Source organism: Ochlerotatus camptorhynchus, unplaced genomic scaffold (genome assembly GCF_037179485.1).
Source record: "Ochlerotatus camptorhynchus isolate MF236.1 unplaced genomic scaffold, CSIRO-AGI_Acam_v1.1 ptg000505l, whole genome shotgun sequence".
NCBI lineage: Eukaryota > Metazoa > Arthropoda > Insecta > Diptera > Culicidae > Ochlerotatus > Ochlerotatus camptorhynchus.
In genome coordinates, this window is record NW_027040990.1 from 162997 (window position 1) to 182810 (window position 19814).

The 19814-nt window shown below is 37.3% G+C and overlaps 1 protein-coding gene across 2 annotated transcripts in view; it reads left to right on the forward strand.

Moving 5' to 3' along the window:
* Positions 1-19814, forward strand: part of LOC135712845 (WD repeat and FYVE domain-containing protein 3-like) — a 134034-nt gene that overhangs the window by 66722 nt on the left and 47498 nt on the right. For both annotated transcript variants that reach the window (XM_065235908.1, XM_065235909.1), the window contains exons 5-9: positions 1694-1886; positions 1948-2134; positions 2191-2840; positions 2903-3055; positions 3123-3292. In XM_065235908.1, the coding sequence (XP_065091980.1) occupies positions 1694-1886; positions 1948-2134; positions 2191-2840; positions 2903-3055; positions 3123-3292 (1353 nt within the window). The remainder of the gene's footprint in view (positions 1-1693; positions 1887-1947; positions 2135-2190; positions 2841-2902; positions 3056-3122; positions 3293-19814) is intronic.

The window sequence follows — 19814 nt, forward strand, 5'->3', positions numbered from 1 at the left end:
AGCGAAATTTCATGACTTTTCGCGTGCTTCAAATTTCGTTTCGCTTCGATCTGCATACTAGGCTTAATAAAGAAAAAAAAGTTTGCCAATAATGTGCTCGTTTCCTTCTACCGCCCGAGTGAGCTGTGTCGCACGGGCTGTTTGGCATGAAAAAAAAGAAACAATATTATATTATTATTGCTTTCCACTTCTAACATAGCGTTATCATTTGGTTCGTTGATCACTTGTCATTTTGTCATTTGGAGATATTTTTGATTCCTGATGGATTACTTCAGGATTATTGGTTTTGCCTTCCTTTTTTCATGCTATCTCCACTCATTTGTTGTAAGAAGTCGGCTATTCGCCTTTTTAATGCACCACCAACGTAGAGTGCGCCACGTGAGTTCGAGAAGAAACGTCAACCAAACCGTTCAGAATAACAATTTTTCACAACGCAAATTAAAGCATTTTTCATTCAACATCTTGCAAATTTCTATCGGTAATACGCCATTTTAATGCACCACCAAGGTAGAGTGCGCCACGTGAGTTCGAGAAGAAACGCCAACCAAACCGTTCAGAATAACAATTTTTCACAACGCAAATTAAAGCATTTTTCATTCAACATCTTGCCAATTTCTATCGATTTTCCACAGATCTGAACTGATTCGTACCTTAACTATCCACACACAAGAAATCCGGAAGATCATAACCACTAACGCTTTTCTAATTTTGCATTTTTCGCAACAAAAATATTCCTGTACACCAGCAGGATGTTTGCAAAAACGTTACAGAATTAAATTTTTGAACTGTCGATTAAGTTTTGGAGCATCTCAGATGAATCAATTTATCAGGAAAAGTAAAAATGTGTTCCGCTTCCTATGTCTCAAGGCAAAAATTTCTGCTCACAACACTCTTTTTGACGTTCTCCTATTCACCACCAGAGGCTGAATCGATCGTTAAGTTCCCATTAAAAAGGCCTATTAGTAAATCGAAGTTAACTCCCGTGGAGAATATTATTATTATTTAACTTTATTAAAGAGGCTTTCAGCCTTGGGCTGGTTCGCCTCCACTCGTGGAGAATAGAAGAACTATGAAATTGATGATGATTTCCAAATTTTCCACGGGAAGGTGACAATTAAAAATTGTGTTTAAAAAAAAAAAAAAAAAACTTTCTACATAGTTAATGAACAGCCCCCAAAATGTAAGCAATTATAACGGAACCAACACACTCAAAGCTCGTCATAAAGGGATTCCGTTAAAAGTTTCGACAAAATTAAAAGATTACAATAATTTGTTCGCAAAATAAATAAATTTTAAGATTGCACTCGTATACATCACCATGCATCATTTTGAAACTAAAATAGTTCTTCTATTCTCCACGGGTGCCAACTTTGATTTGCCAATTGTGGTATTCCCATGGTTATCTACGGGAGACCATGCTTGGGTTGACACGGTATTTCATTTGGTACTATGTACAGAGCTGAATCGTTACACTTGATGATTTTAATGAAATGGGAACACCATTAGCCTACTTGCTGTTTCAGGAAGGTTTCACCCTTCTACGTCATGGAGCAGAATGACATGAATGTCATGTCTGCCCTGGAGCATCTAATGCAAAATAAAATAGTGTATCATTGTTGATTTTTATATGTTTTTTAATACTGGAGCTGATCCTTATGTACCCGATATTATTGCTAAATTTATATTTGCTTAGGTACTGGTACGTCTATGCTCTCATCCATATCCGGCCGATGAATTGGCACGAATGGACGATCTTTCCTTGCTATTTTCTGCAATTACATCTCAATGCCCACCGTACAATGTTATATGGCGAAAATCAGCAGCTGAAGTTCTAACCACCCTTTCACGTCACGGATTGACGAATCAAGTAGTTGACTATTTGCACAGTAAGTATATGTAGATAAATTCATGATTGATTTGAAACAAGTTTAAATTTTTTTTTTATAGACAAAGGATGCATGTCTCTATGTGTTGATAATATGCAGAGATCATCACAATTACAGCCTTTGGAAGTAGTCGAAATGGTGGTATCCGTATTTTGCTTCCTGAAAGATTCGAGCGAAGTTTCACAAATACTATTGGATGATTTTAAATCTTGTCAAGGATATTTATTTTTGGTAGATTTTCTGATCAAGTAATTTTTTTGTTTCAGTTTAAAACGTGCAATATTAAAATATTGATTTTTTCTAGGTTGGATCAAGAAGATCAGAAATCTCCCGATACGGAAGCTGCAATACGGAACCTGGTTTTAATGACGGCATCTCTCTGTATTTGTGGATATAATGAACTAAAGGTCACATTCAACAATAATTCTTTATTCCAAATGCAAGGTTTCAAAATGCCACAAATATCTGCTCGTGGTACATGTGTGCGAAATTTGCACGCTTTCCAGGTGTTACAGACAGTGTTCTTGAAATCTGACAATACTTCACTCTGCTGTATAATATTGGATGCCGTATCTAGCGTGTACCATTCAGACAATGCTAACTACTTTATTTTGGAATCTCAAAACACACTTTGCCAATTTTCCGAAGTAATACACTTAAAAAGTGTTCCTGTTAGGGAACGTTTCTTTGGATTGCTGGAGTTTATTGTATTCCAGTTAAACTTCGTACCTTGCAAAGAGTTGATCTCGCTGTCCCTGCTGCTAAAATCAAATCATTCCATTGATTGCAGTATTCTTTGTATGAAGACGCTCCTGAATTTACTAAAACATAGCAATCTCTTCTGTGATGTTTACCGAGAAGTTGGTGTATTGGAAGTTTTCGTGAACTGCTTAAAAAAATACAAATCTTTACTGGAAACTGTTCCATTTGAAAGTAACTCAAATTCTACCAAAGGTATGCTACGTTAATTGTATTGATTTAATTCTTTCTGCAAAAAGGCCTATGTACATTTCTAGATCCTACCTTGGTATTAGGAGAAATGATTCTAGATGCACTGATGATTCTTTTGAGTGGAAATAATAGCAATGCTACCGTATTTCGAGATAGTGGTGGTTCTAAATGTATCCACGACATGATACGGTTCGAAAGTTGTAGCAACAGTGTGTTGAGTAAGTTATGTTTAACCAGATAAAAACCAAATGTGTACATTTATATTAATACATTTTACTTCTACAGAAATCGTAAAAGAAATGATAGTTAACACTGGGGGCGATGATGATATGCTACGTTTACTTGAAGCTATGCAAGTTGCTACCACACAACAGACCCGATTAAAAATTACAATTCTAAAATCATTAGTGTCATGCCTGCGGGACAGTCATCGGACGCGTACTATTTTCAGAAAGGTATTGTACAAATTTAATAGAAAAAAAACTGAATCAGGCAAATCTCAGCTTGTCTGTTCGATTAGAATACATTTTTTTTTCAAGGCTTTGACAGTTCCAATTTTGCGGTACCCTATTCAGCCTCTTTAGTAAAAGTGATACAGCACATATACAGTCAGGGTGTCCATTCAAATCCACTTTTTCAATTCCTGTTTTGCCGGTAATTCAATAATAGAGTTCTCCAGATGCACAAAAGTGTGCGTGAGACCGCGCGCTACCTTTTTAAGTAGTTGTGATATCGCGATACCTTTTTGGTTCTTCTTTTTCATGTTTATATATGGATGTTGGATTTTAGTGTTCGTGAGATTGCGCTTGGAGATCTCTATAAACCCAATTCAAACATAACCACTGCCTTAAACAAAAAAAAAGCGTTAAAAAATAACCGATAATCATATGATTTTTTTAGCAGAATTGTTCTACAATACGTCTACTTTGTAGAAAAAAAAAATACGAGATGAGATTTAGATTAACACGTTGATGATCTAGATCTTCAAAATCTCATGGATTCATATAAAATCAAAGAGTCTCACTGCAAAAATGAGCCTAAATCTTGTTTTGGTGTGTCGGAAAAAGCATTTATCAATACAAGAGACGTGATCAAGAGAAACGCACACACTAAGATTATTTTACCGAAATCTGTGAAATTTTACCGAAATCTCAACAGCTGAACTTTCGGTAAACAGTTCGGTGATTTTTCACAGTTTTCCTGTAATTTTTCAACGATTATCTGTGACCTAGATGTCCTACAATAAACCTAGACCTCAAGTACGTGCTCTGTCACAATATTTCAACATTCAATGGGTAAAGTATAAAATTTTGGGTGAATTTGAAAGAAATGGAACATGGAGTGTAGAACGCACTACCCACTGGATAATTCTGAAGCCTGGCCAAGTGAAAGGGTTTATTTGAATGTACCTCATTTCCCGATAAAAAAAATATATGGCCAATATAACGCATATTGAAGTAATTACAACATTCTAATTACTTGGATTAAATTACTGTGTGCATGTTTGTTTTTGGAAATTTGCGATATGGCAAGTTATATATTGATACATTCAAACCATTGCCATTTGGTATTCGAGATAAGATAGATATAGGATGCAGAGGACCCGCTTAGGGTTCATTGATCACTTTTTAGATCAAAATCAAGTTCACATCGTTAGTCCCTCCCCATGGACATGGAGGTTGACGGTACTGATGCAAAGGGTTATGTTTAATTTCTTTATATTTGCAACGATGATGATTTCCTATAGTGACACATATCACCTTCTTAATGCTTCAGTATGCCTCAAACGATTAATTCTTGGTTGTTAATAGAACTTCCTTGATGAAATCGGCTGCTTCATGCAGACTGAGCAATTCTGATTATAGTATCAGATTTGTTCTGTATACAGAGGAACTGGGAGGGCTTATTAGAAACTTCTCACCAATAAAGTAATGATCTTCAAGTAAATTTTGCACATCATTTTATTAAAATTTTATTTTATTTCAGCATATTTTTGTTCAGCAAGTTTTTTCAAGTTTTTGTGATCTGATAGATTTCCCAGTTTGGTTAGAAGTTTCGAAGCTAACGCATGTCCACAGGCCTAATAGAAAGATAGACAGAAAAAGTGTATGCAGTAAGTTGCATGCAGGGTTGCTTTCACTCACTTGCAATAGATAAGTGATTCTACGGAGTTTTGAATTCGTTAGATGTTGTAATGGAGATTTGTGTTGTTGGATGCAGGAGGAGATTGGAGGGCGGGTGTTTGACGCATAGAGTCTGTCAGTTTCGCTTTCAAAGCGTCGCAGTCAGCGGTTCTATGATTCGTGAGCGCTCGCGATTCGTAGAATCGTTGATTGTGACTGCAAGTGGATCTGTCGGGTTTTGTGTGTCGAACGCTTGCTTTTTGGCCTCTTCTTATGTCTAATGTGCAGAGTATCATTATAGCGTCTAATGGTTTTGAGATTCCTGGTTGCGTGAAATATATTTGTGAGAATATCTTTTGGAGATTTTAGTAGTCACGTTTTGTTTGTAGTTTATATTTTATTTATTTCGTGTAACTATCGTAAATAATAGTTATTCAGTAATAATAATTCATCCATATACTCAATAAGGCGAAGGCGAACACTCCACAACCTGTTCTTGCTGGTGATTCCATCCAATTGTTAGGTATCCAACAATTAAATAGAGTTACTAGCAGGAATGGGCTGCGGAGTGATCGCCTTCGAAAATATCAAAAGACATTAAATTGGAGGCGGATTCTGGTACGGAATTACAGGCTGCTATTTTGAGCAACTTTTCATCATAAAATTAAAAATTACATTTGTAATTTTAGTAACATAGTAAGTTGGATATGTTATGGTATGAACTTTTGCAACGCTTTTTGTTTGTTGTTTTCTCCAGTTTTCTTTTTTTTTAGTTAATTATTCTTGAACGCAGTTAAAACTAGGAGATGAGGAAGAAATGTAATCATTTGGTGCAATCACACAAACACACACACACACACACACACACACACACACACACACACACACACACACACACACACACACACACACACACACACACACACACACACACACACACACACACACACACACACACACACACACACACATACACACACACACACACACACACACACACACACACACACACACACACTCACTCACTCACACACACGCACACACAACACACAAAAGAAGAAAATGAGAAAACCCAAAAGAAGAAAATGAGAAAACCCAAAAAGTTCCAGCAGCAGCAGTAAGCCCCAAGGTGAGCAGCAGTAAGCCCCAAGGTGAGCAGCAAGGACACCAAGGCGAGCTAGGTCTTATGCTAAGCCAGATGTTCACACCGAAATCCAGCAGTAGCACACCCCAAGAAGGATTGCAGCTTGGGAAGACCAAATTGATGGAGGTCAGTAGGAGGATCAATGAACTCCATGACTTCGTCAACGATAAGAGCAACGTTCACAAGGCAATTAAGGAAATGGTGACGGGCATCAAATCCGCCATTATTGCTGCCGAACGTGAACAGGATGCGCTGAGGACGAGATCCGTGACTGCCGAAAGGGCGCTGATCGAGGCCAAGGAGAAAGCAGCAGCTGAAATACAGGAGACACCAAAGGGACCTCGAAATCCACGCTCGGTGAAGAGGAAAAGGGAAACGCCAGGAGAGGAAGAGGAGTTGAAAAAAGTCAAGAACGACAAGGAAGACAACAAGGAGGAAGGCTGGCGTATCGTCGAGAAGTCGAAGGAGAAGTGGAAAAAACGGAAGGAAAAAGAAGTGAAGAAGAAAGCTGAACAGAAGAAGGAGATACCCAGGACTCGTCGGGAGCGAAGTAAGGGCGATGCTCTGATCGTCGAAGCTAAGGTCAAAACGTCGTATGCAGCACTCCTCCGGAAGGTTCGAGAGGATCCGAAGTTGGAGCAACTAGGAGAGAACGTGGTGAAAACCAGGCGCACCCAGAAACGCGAGATGCTCTTTGAGCTGAAGAAGGATCCTACTTTCAAGAGCTCAGCCTTCAAGGAGCTCATCGAAAAGTCTCTTGGCGAAAAGGCGAGCGTAAGAGCCCTATCTCAGGAGACAGTGGTCGAGTGCAGGGACCTGGACGAGATCACCACAGAAGAGGAGCTAAGAAGTGCGTTGAGAGTGCACTGCGATCTGGGAGATGTCCCGATGTCAATCCGGATGAGGAAGGCGTACGGCGGCATGCAAACGGCGGTTATACGGCTTTCGACAGTTGCAGCGAAAAAGCTGTTGGAGACGGGCAAGGTCAAGGTTGGCTGGTCATTGTGCTCGCTGAAAGCCACTCCTCGAGTTACCAAGCAACTGGAGCGATGCTTCAAGTGCATGGGATTTGGTCACCAGGCGACGAACTGCAATGGCCCTGACAGATCTAATCTGTGCAGGAAATGCGGAGAGAAAGGCCATATTGCAAGAGGCTGCACGAAGCAACCGAGGTGTATGCTCTGCAAAAAAAAGGACGGTAACGATCATACGACGGGAGGCTTCAAATGCCTAGCATACAAAAAGGCGATGGCAGGCCAACAGTAATGGAGGTAACCTTAATAAACCTCAATCATTGCGACATTGCTCAGCAACTGTTGTGGCAGTCGACAACAGAAACAAAGTGCGACGTTGCAATCATTGCGGAACCGTATCGAGTCCCTCCCGATAACGGTAACTGGGTGGCGGATAGAGCTGGGATGGCTGCTATACAAGTTATGGGCAGATACCCCATTCAAGAAGTGGTTGCGAGCTCATACGAAGGTTTCGTGATCGCCAAAATTAACGGAATCTTCATGTGTAGTTGTTACGCACCCCCCAGATGGACGATGGAGAAGTTCCATGAGATGCTGGATGGACTTACCGAAGAGCTGATCGGACGACGACCGGTAGTCATCGAAGGAGACTTTAATGCTTGGGCAGTGGAGTGGGGAAGCAGATGTTCCAATGCAAGAGGGCACAGTCTGCTGGAAGCTCTGGCAAAACTGGAAGTTATGCTGGCCAATAAAGGCACCAGCAGCACTTTTCGCAGAGATGGCCGGAAATCCATTATCGACGTTACTTTCTGCAGTCCGTCGCTGATGGCAAACATGGATTGGAGAGTGTGTGAAGGATATACCCATAGCGACCATCAGGCGATACGATATGGCATCGGCCAACGGAATACTGTGGCAGTACGGAGGACGAGAACTTGTGACCGGAAGTGAAAGACGAAGGCTTTCGACAAGGATCTGTTCGTTGAGGCACTTCGTGTGGACAGGAGTCCCGCAGTGTGGTGTATCTTTAAACTTCCATTTCCTACATTCCTTTCTGCTTAACTTTAAACAACAATGTTTGGTCATCGTTTCCAAAACCTACTTCCAAGCACACAATGTGCTTACCAGTAAACTTACTTATTTCCTCATGCCACCACACCAGAAGCCCACAACTAGGTCATAAGAACGTAAGCTACGACGGTCACTCATGCTCACGTAAGAATGTATGACAGAGCATGTGTAGAGAGAAAAAGAGAATCGTACGATAAGCTAGGCGTAAGCATTCTCTTGAAGTGTAGCTGAAGTACTAGAATGTAAGATATAAAATATGAGTGGAATAAACAACTAGTGTGATTCTTGATCAATTCTTGTGTATAGTCGTCACGTCCGAAACTCCAACTAATGGCTAATGGAGGCTACCATATGGCTACCTAACGACAGGCGCAACGCGTAAAAAGTAATCCACATCGTGAATTAGTGACAAGTGCTGTGTGTTTCATCGCTGACACTATTTCGCTCGTGTATTTGTCAGTGAAAAAGTTAGTGACGTTATGGCATTATGAACTTGGCAAAAACATAGTTAAAAACTGCAGTGCCTTCTTCACTAGTGAAATAGCTACCACCGGTGGGGCTGATGGAAAAAGTTATGGTGTTCAGTGCAATTTTAAATCTGAGCGGACGGCAGCAGATAAAACAAAAAAATCGTGAACACAGTGATCCCGACAGTGCTTGACGAAAATGGGAACCTCAGAGTGTAAGGAAGAGAACATTGTGGTTGCTCAGCAAGCACCACAAATAGTCCCAACAACAGTGAATGGACAGTCATTTGTTGCAGTTAATATAATTGCAGCATGTTTTGTGGTGATGTTACTGGTAGCTGGAGCATATTGCATGTGGCGATGCTCCAAAAGAGAAATTTACATTCGTGTTGCCAAAAATCAAAAGGGCTCATGCATCTCGCACGTGTGAGAAAATAACCAACAATCGATGGCAGTGATACTCGGAAAATGAACGACAACCAACACCTGAACAACAACCGATGGACGGAAAAGAACGGGCTAAACACCAGGTGAAATTTATACACATTTCTATTTGTGACAATTTTGTAGTTTTAAATTTGTTATTTTAGATATGATATAAGAAATTTGTATTTTTCCCTCCCCTTGGCTAGTTTTTGCACCTTGCTGTTGGTGGGCGGGCTTAATTTCATGCTAGTGGAGTGTTGGAGACGGTGGGTTTGTGGCCGACGTTGCTGGCTCATGCCGCGATAGAATGGCGCCATGGGCAGGCAATGAGGATTACTGAGCTTCCCCTCTCTGATAAACCACTGCATGAGAGAACAAAAGATCTAGTCCAGCAGTGATAGTATCACACTTGTTACTCCTTTTATTGAGAGCCGCGTCGTGGTACGCTTACGTATAGGCACTGACGTTGGGTGTGATACTGGTGGGTTTTGCCGCAAATCACTCTTATTTTATTTATTTTTACGCAGATAGATTTATTTGGGTTTGCAAGGGAATTATACTATTGAAATATTTCAGAAAGTGCCCAACGGTGCTCCTTCTATTTGCGTGACAAGCTTTCATTGTTGTTTTCATTGAAGTATTACTCAGGGAACAATGTTAAACATCATTTTTGTACATGGTATTGTAACTAATCTTATATGTGCTTCATTTTGATTTGGGATAAATGTTTGAACTATGGCTTGGGATTTCCACTGTTGCGTGCTTCTATTGTGATATATCCATACGTAATTTTGTGGGACGACATAGTGGAAACGTGTGAGCGTAGTTGGAGCATATACCCTATATAATTTAAAATCAGCTAGGAAACTAACTTCAAAATGAAGCATTTTAGTCACTTGAGGGTGTCACCTGGGTCGAACTAAGATATAATAAATAGGTATAGGTCAAAATCAAAAGTACTTGAAACACGTTTAATTTTAGATTACAAGCACAAGTGCAGGTACTTAATAAAGCATGGGTTATGATTGATTAGGTGACTTAGAGCTTTTAATAATTTATTAATTTAGACTAATGAGATATCATAACCATCAAATGAATTTAAATAATAAACTTCAGAAAGTTTAATGACATTAGGTAGATTAACAAAAGAATTAGGATGCGGGTGGTCCGCTTAGGGAGGCAACTAACCTTTATAGTTGTAGAATAAATCTTCTTATTTAGTATTGAATTTAAAAAAAAGAAAACGCAGGCAGACCAATAGCATTTAGCAGATTAACAAGGAAAGGAATAGTTTAGGAAAAAAGTAAAAGTAGAGTTATGTGACAGTTATTAGCTTTTAAACTTTTGGAGGTATTGTATTCCCCTGAGTTTGTTGTACTCGATTACTATATAATTCTCTCAATACGCGAAATCTCTTATATATGCGATTAAAGCATTTGAGTTAACTTATTTCTTAGTGTTCAAGTACTTACATTTGTAAACAGCAATCAATGTTAATCTATGAACTAAACCATACGTAAAATCGATCTTTCCTTATGTGGTATTGATGCATGTTTAACTTTTCGCGGCTTTCGGAATCAACGCGCCTACGTCTACGGAGCTTACGCAGAAGTGATTTGCAATGCGGTAGAGCTCACCAAAAGTTTTTTTTTTTTTTTTTTTTTTTGAGCTTCTGTAGTATAGAATTTGTTCGGTACGGTCGCGAAATCTTGAAATGATTGATACGTGCGGTAAAATAACTAAATTGAAACAAAGCTCAACAGTAAAATAAGTAGAATATTTAGGGAGGAAACCAAAATTTATCAACTTGCCAACATAGGCTATCACATTTATTTTGGTGGCACTCTTTAAGTGATAATAAGTTGTTTTTTTTTCTCTACGGTTGTTTCGCGTGGCGTTCACAATTTGCGCGATTTTCGTATCTTACGTAATTTAGATGTTTAACTATAAACGGTTTCACTGACTCGAGGTCGTTCCTTAAGCGGTGTTGGTACAGGTTAAACCTTTGCCGACTGTCGGATTCAACGCGCCTACGTCTACGGAGCTTACGCAGAAGTGATACGCAATTCGGTAGAGCTTGTTAAACGCTTTTGAGCTTATAGAATTTGTTCGGTGCGGTCGCGAAATCTTGAAATGATTGATACGTTCTTTAAATTAACTAATTTGATACAAAGCTCAGTAGTAAATAAGTAGAATATCTAAGGAGGAAACCAAAATTAATCAACTTGCCAACATAGGCTATCACATTTATTTTGGTGGCACTCTTTAAATGATAATAAGCCTTTTTTTTTCTCGCTTCGGTTGTCTCGCACGGCTTTCGGAATTCGCGCGGTTTTCGTAACTTACATAATTTAGATATTTCGTTCGAAACGGATTTACTTATTCAATCGGTTTACTACGCGGATGTATCTACGCGCACACGTCACAGCATTTTTTCTATAACTATCCTGAAACAATACATACGGAATCCAGTGTTCAAGCGGCCAACATAGGCTAGTCCTTCTGCTGTATTGTCAAAGATAGAAGCAAAATTTATTCAAATGGGTCAAGTCTTGAAAATTAAGCTGTCACGCAGCTCCAGCTTGATACCAATAAAAAAAAAAAAAAAAAAAAAAAAAAAAAAGATATAAGAAATTTGTATTTTAAACCCTTTGATGGAAAACGGAGCAGAAAAATTAATTAAAGATTCGACAAAAATTTTACGCAATTTAAAAAAATCCCCAAATAGGAGATACATAAAAGATACTCTGCTACAAAAGTTAGAAAAAGCAAAAGAGACATATGAAAATATTGTTTATCTACTAGAAAATTATGAGCAGCATCAACAAAAAGCCTTGCTAAGAGATTCTAGAAATATTTTTGGAGAAATTAAATTTGTTGTAGATATTAGATTAGATTGTGGTAAACACTTACTTAAATTTAAAACGTTATCAAAAACGCTTGCATAAAATTATACAAAAAACAAAAGAAAATGCCATTTGATTTCAAAACAGCAACCTCGCTGGTGCAACCATATGATGGTTCACCAGGAGGGTTAGATGCATTTGTAGATGCAACAAATTTACTACTTGAACTAACAGATGCAGCACATGCAGACATTGCAGCAAAATTTTTAAAGACAAGGCTCACAGGTAAAGCTCGTATTGGACTCTCTAATGAAGCCAATACAATTGCATTAATAGTACAAGATGTAAAGAACAGGTGCCAAGATAGAACAACACCTGAAAGTATTATTGCAAAGCTGAAAACAGTTAAATTAAAAAAACTCCAATCAGAATTTTTGTGAGGAAATTGAAAATCTTTCAATTCAACTGAAAAATTCGTACATTTCCAACAAAATTCCAGTCGAAGTCGCATCAAAAATGGCAACCAAATCAGAAATAGATGCTTTGATAGATGGAATCAGTAGTCATGAAGTAAAATTGATACTAAAAGCAGGAAGATTTACGGATCTTAAAGAAGCAATCCAAAAGATCAACGAAAACATTTCAGAAAATAGCAATCCTACGCAAATATTATCTTTCAGAGGTAGACAATACAATTTCCGAAGAAATAATAGATACAGTTATAACAATGGACGCATTAATAATAACAATAATAATAATAATACTAATGGGAATCGTAATCATACACCTAACAACTTTAGAAATATTAATCACGGTTCAAATTATGTGTATCAGCATAGAAGTAACAATTCTAATTTTGCACAACAGCGGTCACATTCACACAATTTGAACAATGCTCGAGGGCGCGGTAGAATAAATAATGCTCGAAATATTTGTTTAACAGACACCAAATCCTCCGACAAGACAATCAATACTCTAACTAACATGTTTGATCGACAACAAATTAACATGAATCCCAATTTTTTAGATCATGTGGACCCGCTGCCACAAACAACACAACGTCCATATACTCAATAAATCTCAAGGCGGCAAATTTTATTAATTTAGATTTGGGAAATAATCATTCATGTTCATTTATAGTCGATAGTGGTGCTGATATTTCGATAATAAAAATAAACAAAGTACCAATACAGCAAAAAGTTGACAAAAATAAACGATATCGAATATCTGGCATTACAGGAGATATTCAAGAATCAATAGCTCAGACAGTAACTAAATTACATTTTGATCGTGCAATAACATTATGTCATAATTTTCAAATTGTTACATCGGATTTTCCTATTCATACTGACGGCATATTAGGCCGCGATTTCCTTATTAAATTCAAATGCAAATTAGATTACGACCATTGGCTACTAACATTTCAAATTCAGAATCAAGAAGTTTCAGTACCAATAGAAGATAATTATCAAAATAATATTTTCATACCAGCACGATGCGAAGTAGTACGACAAGTTCCAAATTTAAATTTAACATCAGACTCCTTGATACTTTCTCAAGAAATACAACCCGGTATTTTTTGTGGAAAAACCATCGTTTCTCGTCAAAATCCCTTAGTAAAATTTATAAATTCAACAGACTCTTCTGTTGTGATTTCAAATTTCAATCCAAAAATTGATAATTTAAATAATTATTACAAACAAAACAATAAAATTCAATGCAAAAGAACTAGAAGCGAAAGATCACAAGAAATCTTTTCACTATCTAAAGTTGATGACTTTCCCTCATATGTTAAAAAACCTTTAAAAACACTAATTGAAAATTTCCATGATGTATTTTCCCTTCCTGACGAAAAATTGACAACTAATAATTTTCACTCTCAAAATATTGAATTAACTGATCAGAAGCCGGTATACATCCCTAATTATAAAATTATTCATTCACAAAAGGATGAAATAAATAGTCATGTAAAAAAATTAATGGATGATGACATAATTGAACCATCAGTTTCCCCTTTCAACTCACCGATATCGTTGGTTCCGAAAAAATCTGAAGATAACGAAAAGAAATGGAGATTAGTAGGGTATACGTCCCTAACCTCGGTCTAATATGCAGCCATCGATTACGTTTTTAATCATAACTCATCAATGAATTTACCTGCAAACGATATTCTACTGCTAAATGGTATGCTTAGATATGCTTATCATGTCGTTTGCTATCAGAAACCACGAAAAGTTGAAAAACTTACTTTTTTTAAGACAATAACTCACGAGGGAAATGTATGTAATATGGGTCTATTGTCCCCAAATTGGGTCTATTTATGGATGCAACTTCGTCCTATCTTGTTTGATCCTCAAAAAAACGCTCTTGGTAACGTTTTCTGATGTATTTTTTTTTATCACTATCACTGTTAACTTAATGCTCTTCATTCCTCAAAACATTTCTTAGAGAAAATTTTACGAAAACTACATTAAATCACTCAATTTAAAAATTAAAAATTAAAAATTTCGCTTATCGTCTTTTGACCGCAGAATATCTAAATCAGAACATTGTGATGTTCATTATACAGGTTTGGCAGAAAAAATCTCCCTTCCTGTTCGTTCCTTATCATCCAAATGCAAAACAAATTGTTGACGTTACTCTTATTGCTATATGCTGTCAAATGAATTTCATGGGCCATAGTTAGGAACATAGAAAAGAAATGTGTCCCTAAAGTTGGGTCCATGTTTTACTTGTGAAAACGTTGTTAAACAATTAAAATAAACATAAAATATTCAAACAGCAACTGTAAGTTTTACGTCTAGTGTGTATTATCAGGTAATTCCAATCAATAAATGCCATAATCAGGCCATTTGATGATCGTCAGTCAACCTTCCCATCTTAACCTTATAAGTCATGGCGGCTAAAAACTCCGAACATTGTGATATTCTCAACCAGTTTTATTACTTACGAGAGCTGAAAATGTATTGAAATGTTGTGATATAAATTGATTTGTGTGTGGTACACATTTATCAACCATCAGTGATCAATATTTTCCTTATTTTTTGTGTAATATTCCTTAATTAATTATTTATTTGCGTGATAGGCCGAATGAAAGGACTAGACCCACATTACATACCGTAACCCTAGTTGATTTCCGTCAACTCAATAAAAAGGTAGTAGCAGATAAATTCCCTTTACCACGTATCGATGTAATTTTGGATGAATTGGGAAGAGCCAAATATTTCGTAGAGAAAAATAAAACTATGGAACCCATGGATTAGAGGATCAAATTAACATGGTGAGATCAGTCCAAATACTTTTCACAATAAAATAAATAAATAAACTAAATACGTGCCAGGATTCAAAAGAACATTTTGAAACTGGAAGTGTGTATGTAATACTAATATCCAATTGATAGAGGTAATACTACACGCGGGGCTTATTGTAAGTGAAAGTAACCTCGGAATGAGCGTGACTCTCCAGACATTCTGAAATGGGTTGCTGGATCTGCAATAGAGCTATCACCTTCTAACTCCCGGACTAAAGCTGACCATATGAATGAATGAAGAATGACCATAAATGCGACATTGTAGAGAGAGTTCTTCCATAATACCACTGCCGGCCAGTGGGGGTTAGAGGGAATACACACACACACACACACACACACACACACACACACACACACACACACACACACACACACACACACACACACACACAGACACACACACACACACACACACACACATATACATACACACACAGACACACACACACACACACACACACACATATACATACACACACAGACACACACACACACACACACACACACACACACACACACACACACACACACACACACACACACACACACACACACACACACACACACACACACACATACACACACACACTCACACACATACACACATACACACACACACACACACTCACACACACACACACACACACACACACACACACACAGACACACACAGACAGACACACACACACACACACACACACACACACACACACACACACACACACACACATACACATACACACACACACACACATATACACACACACACACACACACACACACACACACACACACACACACACACATACACACACACACACACACACAATTGGGAAGAGCCAAATATTTTAGTACTTTGGATTTGATGGCTGGATTCCACCCACACATACACATATATATACACACACACACACACACACACACACACACACACACACACACACACACACACACACACACACACACACACACACATACACATACACACACACACACACATATACACACACACACACACACACACACACACACACACACACACACACACATACACACACACACACACACACAATTGGGAAGAGCCAAATATTTTAGTACTTTGGATTTGATGGCTGGATTCCACCAAATACCATTGGAAAATAGCTCAAGAAAATATACAGCCTTTTCTTCTCCATCTGGACATTTCAATTTTAAGAGACTGCCTTTTGGGCTTAATGTAAGTCCAAACAGTTTCCAGCGCATGATGAACATTGCAATGGCTGGGCTAGCCCCAGAATATGCTTTTGTGTACATTGACGACATCGTAGTGGTCGGATGTTCAGTCAATCATCATTTGCAAAATTTATCAAAAGTTTTTGAAAGATTGAGACACTACAATCTCAAACTTAACCCCATGAAGTGCAAATTTTTTTAAACTGAAGTGACATATCTGGGTCACAAAATAACCGATCGCGGAATTTTACCAGATGATTCAAAATATAAAGTTATAAAAGATTATCCCATTCCTACAAATGCTTTCTGCATTCTGTAATTATTACCGCAAGTTTATACCAAAATTTGCAGAAATTACTAAACCACTTAATGATTTATTAAAGAAAGGATCTAAATTTACTTGGGTTGCTTTACATAATGAACGTTTTAACAAGTTAAAAAAATTCCTAATGTCTCCAATAATCTTGCGCTACCCAGATTTTTCAAAAGAATTTATTTTGACAACAGACGCATCTAATGTAGCATGCGGAGCTGTTCTTTCACAATATTATGAAAATGGCGATTTTCCTATTGCATTCGCCAGTAGAACTTTTTCCAAAGGAGAAAAAAATAAACCTGTAATTGAGAAAGAGCTTACTGCCATACATTGGGCAATTAACTATTTTAAATCATATCTTTATGGTCGAAGGTTCAAGGTTCTTACAGACCATCGACCACTAGTCTACTTATTTGGTAGGAAGAATCCTACCTCTAAGTTGACTAAAATGATACTTGAATTGGAAGAATTTGACTTTGACATCGAATTTGTTCCTGGTAAAGACAACGTATGTGCTGACGCTTTGTCAAGAATTCCAAGAAAATCAGAGGATTTGAAAACACTCAGTGTCCTCACAGTAAATACTAGGTCAATGACAAGAAAGTTACAAAATAATCAACAACATTTGAAACCCAAAGAATTATCGGAACCAGAAAGTAAGACTGATCACCTTACAATTTGGGAAACCGATAGTCCTTCAGAAGTAAGAAAACTCCTTAAAGTCTGTTGTGAAGTGCACCACAACACACTTTGGCTTAATGTTTTTAATAATAATTACAAAATTTTTTTGGGACAGATACGTATCCCTATTTCGAACAAAAATGGAGGTCAAGCATTCGAATTTGCACTCCTACAACTATCAACACTCATGAGTAATTACAAAAGAGACAAGCTAGCAATGTCAAGGGAGGATAACATTTTCAATCATATCTCTTTACATACATTGAAGGAAATCGCTAATATCGCCATTTCCAAATACCACATAATACTTTTCAAACCTCCCAAAATTTTAACAAATGAAGAAGAAATACAGGATTAGAATACTAAAGCAATATCATATGCTACCTACAGGTGGACATGTAGGTAGACACAGACTATATCTTAAAATAAGAGAATATTTTAAATGGAGAAACATGAAAGATGACATTACGAAATTTGTCAAATCATGTAATCAATGTAGAATAAATAAGATTTATAGACACACAAAAGAAGCAGAAATAATTACTACAACTCCTTCCAAACCTTTTGAAATCTTATCTGCCGATACTGTTGGACCATTTACAAGAACCAACAACGGAAATAGATATATATTATCATTACAATGTAATCTATCAAAATACATTGTATTGGTTCCTGTACCTACAAAGGAAGCCAATGTATTAGCTAAAGCAATTGTAAATAATTTTATTCTAACTTACGGATCATTTCTTCAACTTCGTACAGATCAAGGCACGGAGTACAACAACGAGGTTATTAATCAAATATGTAAACTTTTAGAGATTAAACATACTCTTTCAACAGCATATCATCCGCAATCTATTGGGGCTTTAGAGAGAAATCACAGATGTTTGAATAAATATCTTACACCGGCGTGCACAGGGTGGGGCAAGGTGGGGCAATTGCCCCTCCTTTTATAAAGAAGATGTTTATTTCCACATTTCCAAATAACGATATAAAATAACTTGTTTTCTTGATAACTTGATTTGAAGGTAAAATAACTTCATTTCATACTATAAGGGCACTGAAAACCTTTTATTGCGTCAATTCCTTTATATCTGAAAATTGCACCACAAAGGTGCACGAAGGGACAAACTTCAATGACATTTTTTGGTCAAAAAATTGCACCACAGTGGTGCATACAAAAAATTCTGTTGTAATTTTTTTTTCAAGGTGGTTCATGGAGGGATAAAAGAAGAGGGTTGATTTAAGGTTGAAAAAATTCACCTTCATGGTGGTAAATCGAAGAGAAAGTTTTTTATTGAATATCTGGTGTAAAAATATCATCAATCATGGAGGGACTAATCAAAATGAATAACACTGGTGGAAAAATTGAATCACGCTAAAAATTTGCAGGTGCACATTTAACGGAATATTTCCGGTGAAACGTTCGCAATTCTGTGGTGAATGTAGAAGCAAGGTTTATTCATTTTTCTGGTGCATAATTTGCATCGTTCTGATGAATGCAAGCTTCATTGAAAATTTATGGTGGAAAATTTGCACCATTCTGGTGCCTGAGAATTGCACCACAAAGGTGCATGGTAAAAAAAACTTCACTGACAATTGTTGGTGCACCATTCTGATGAATGGAGGAGAATGCTTTATTGAAAATTAATTTCTCTTGCAAAATTTGTATCGCTCTGATAAATGTGATTAACAGAAAATTTCTGGTGGAAAGCTTTCACTGGTCTGGTAAATGAAGGCACAAGCTTTATTTAAATTAACCTATATTGAAAACTTCTGGAGGAAAATCTGGGAACGGATGGGCAAGCTTTTTGGCAAATGTTTGGTCTCAAATTTGCATCCTTTTGCTCAATAGAGGAACAAACTTAAATTATAATTTCTGGTGTAAAATTTGCACCATGATTGGAGGGAAGCTGCTTTACTGAAAAATCTGAAAATAGGGGCAAGTTTTATTTTGTGGAAAACCTGCAACATTCTGATGATAGGAGAAGCAAGCTATATTGAAAATGTCTGGGGGAAAATGGAAAAAAGGTAATCTGCACCAATCAGAAGATTGGAGAACAATTTTTTTGAACATTAACGGTGAATAATTTGCATCGTTCTGATCAATTGAAATTTCCTGGTGTAAAATTTTCTGGTGTACAATTTCTGGTGTTAAATTTTCTTTGGGCAAGTTTGTATTGAAAATTTCTGGTGTAAGATTCAATCTGCTGCATGAAGGCCCCTGAATTGATAATTCCTGATGTAAAAATTGTACAGCTCTGGTGAATGGAGGGGCAAGCTTTATTGAACATTTCTGGTAGAAAAACTGCAATATTTTGGTGAATGGACGGACAACTTAAACTTGACTTCCGAGAAGAACTTCAAGGGAATTGAATTCTGAAGAGAAGTTCCAAAAGCAAAGATT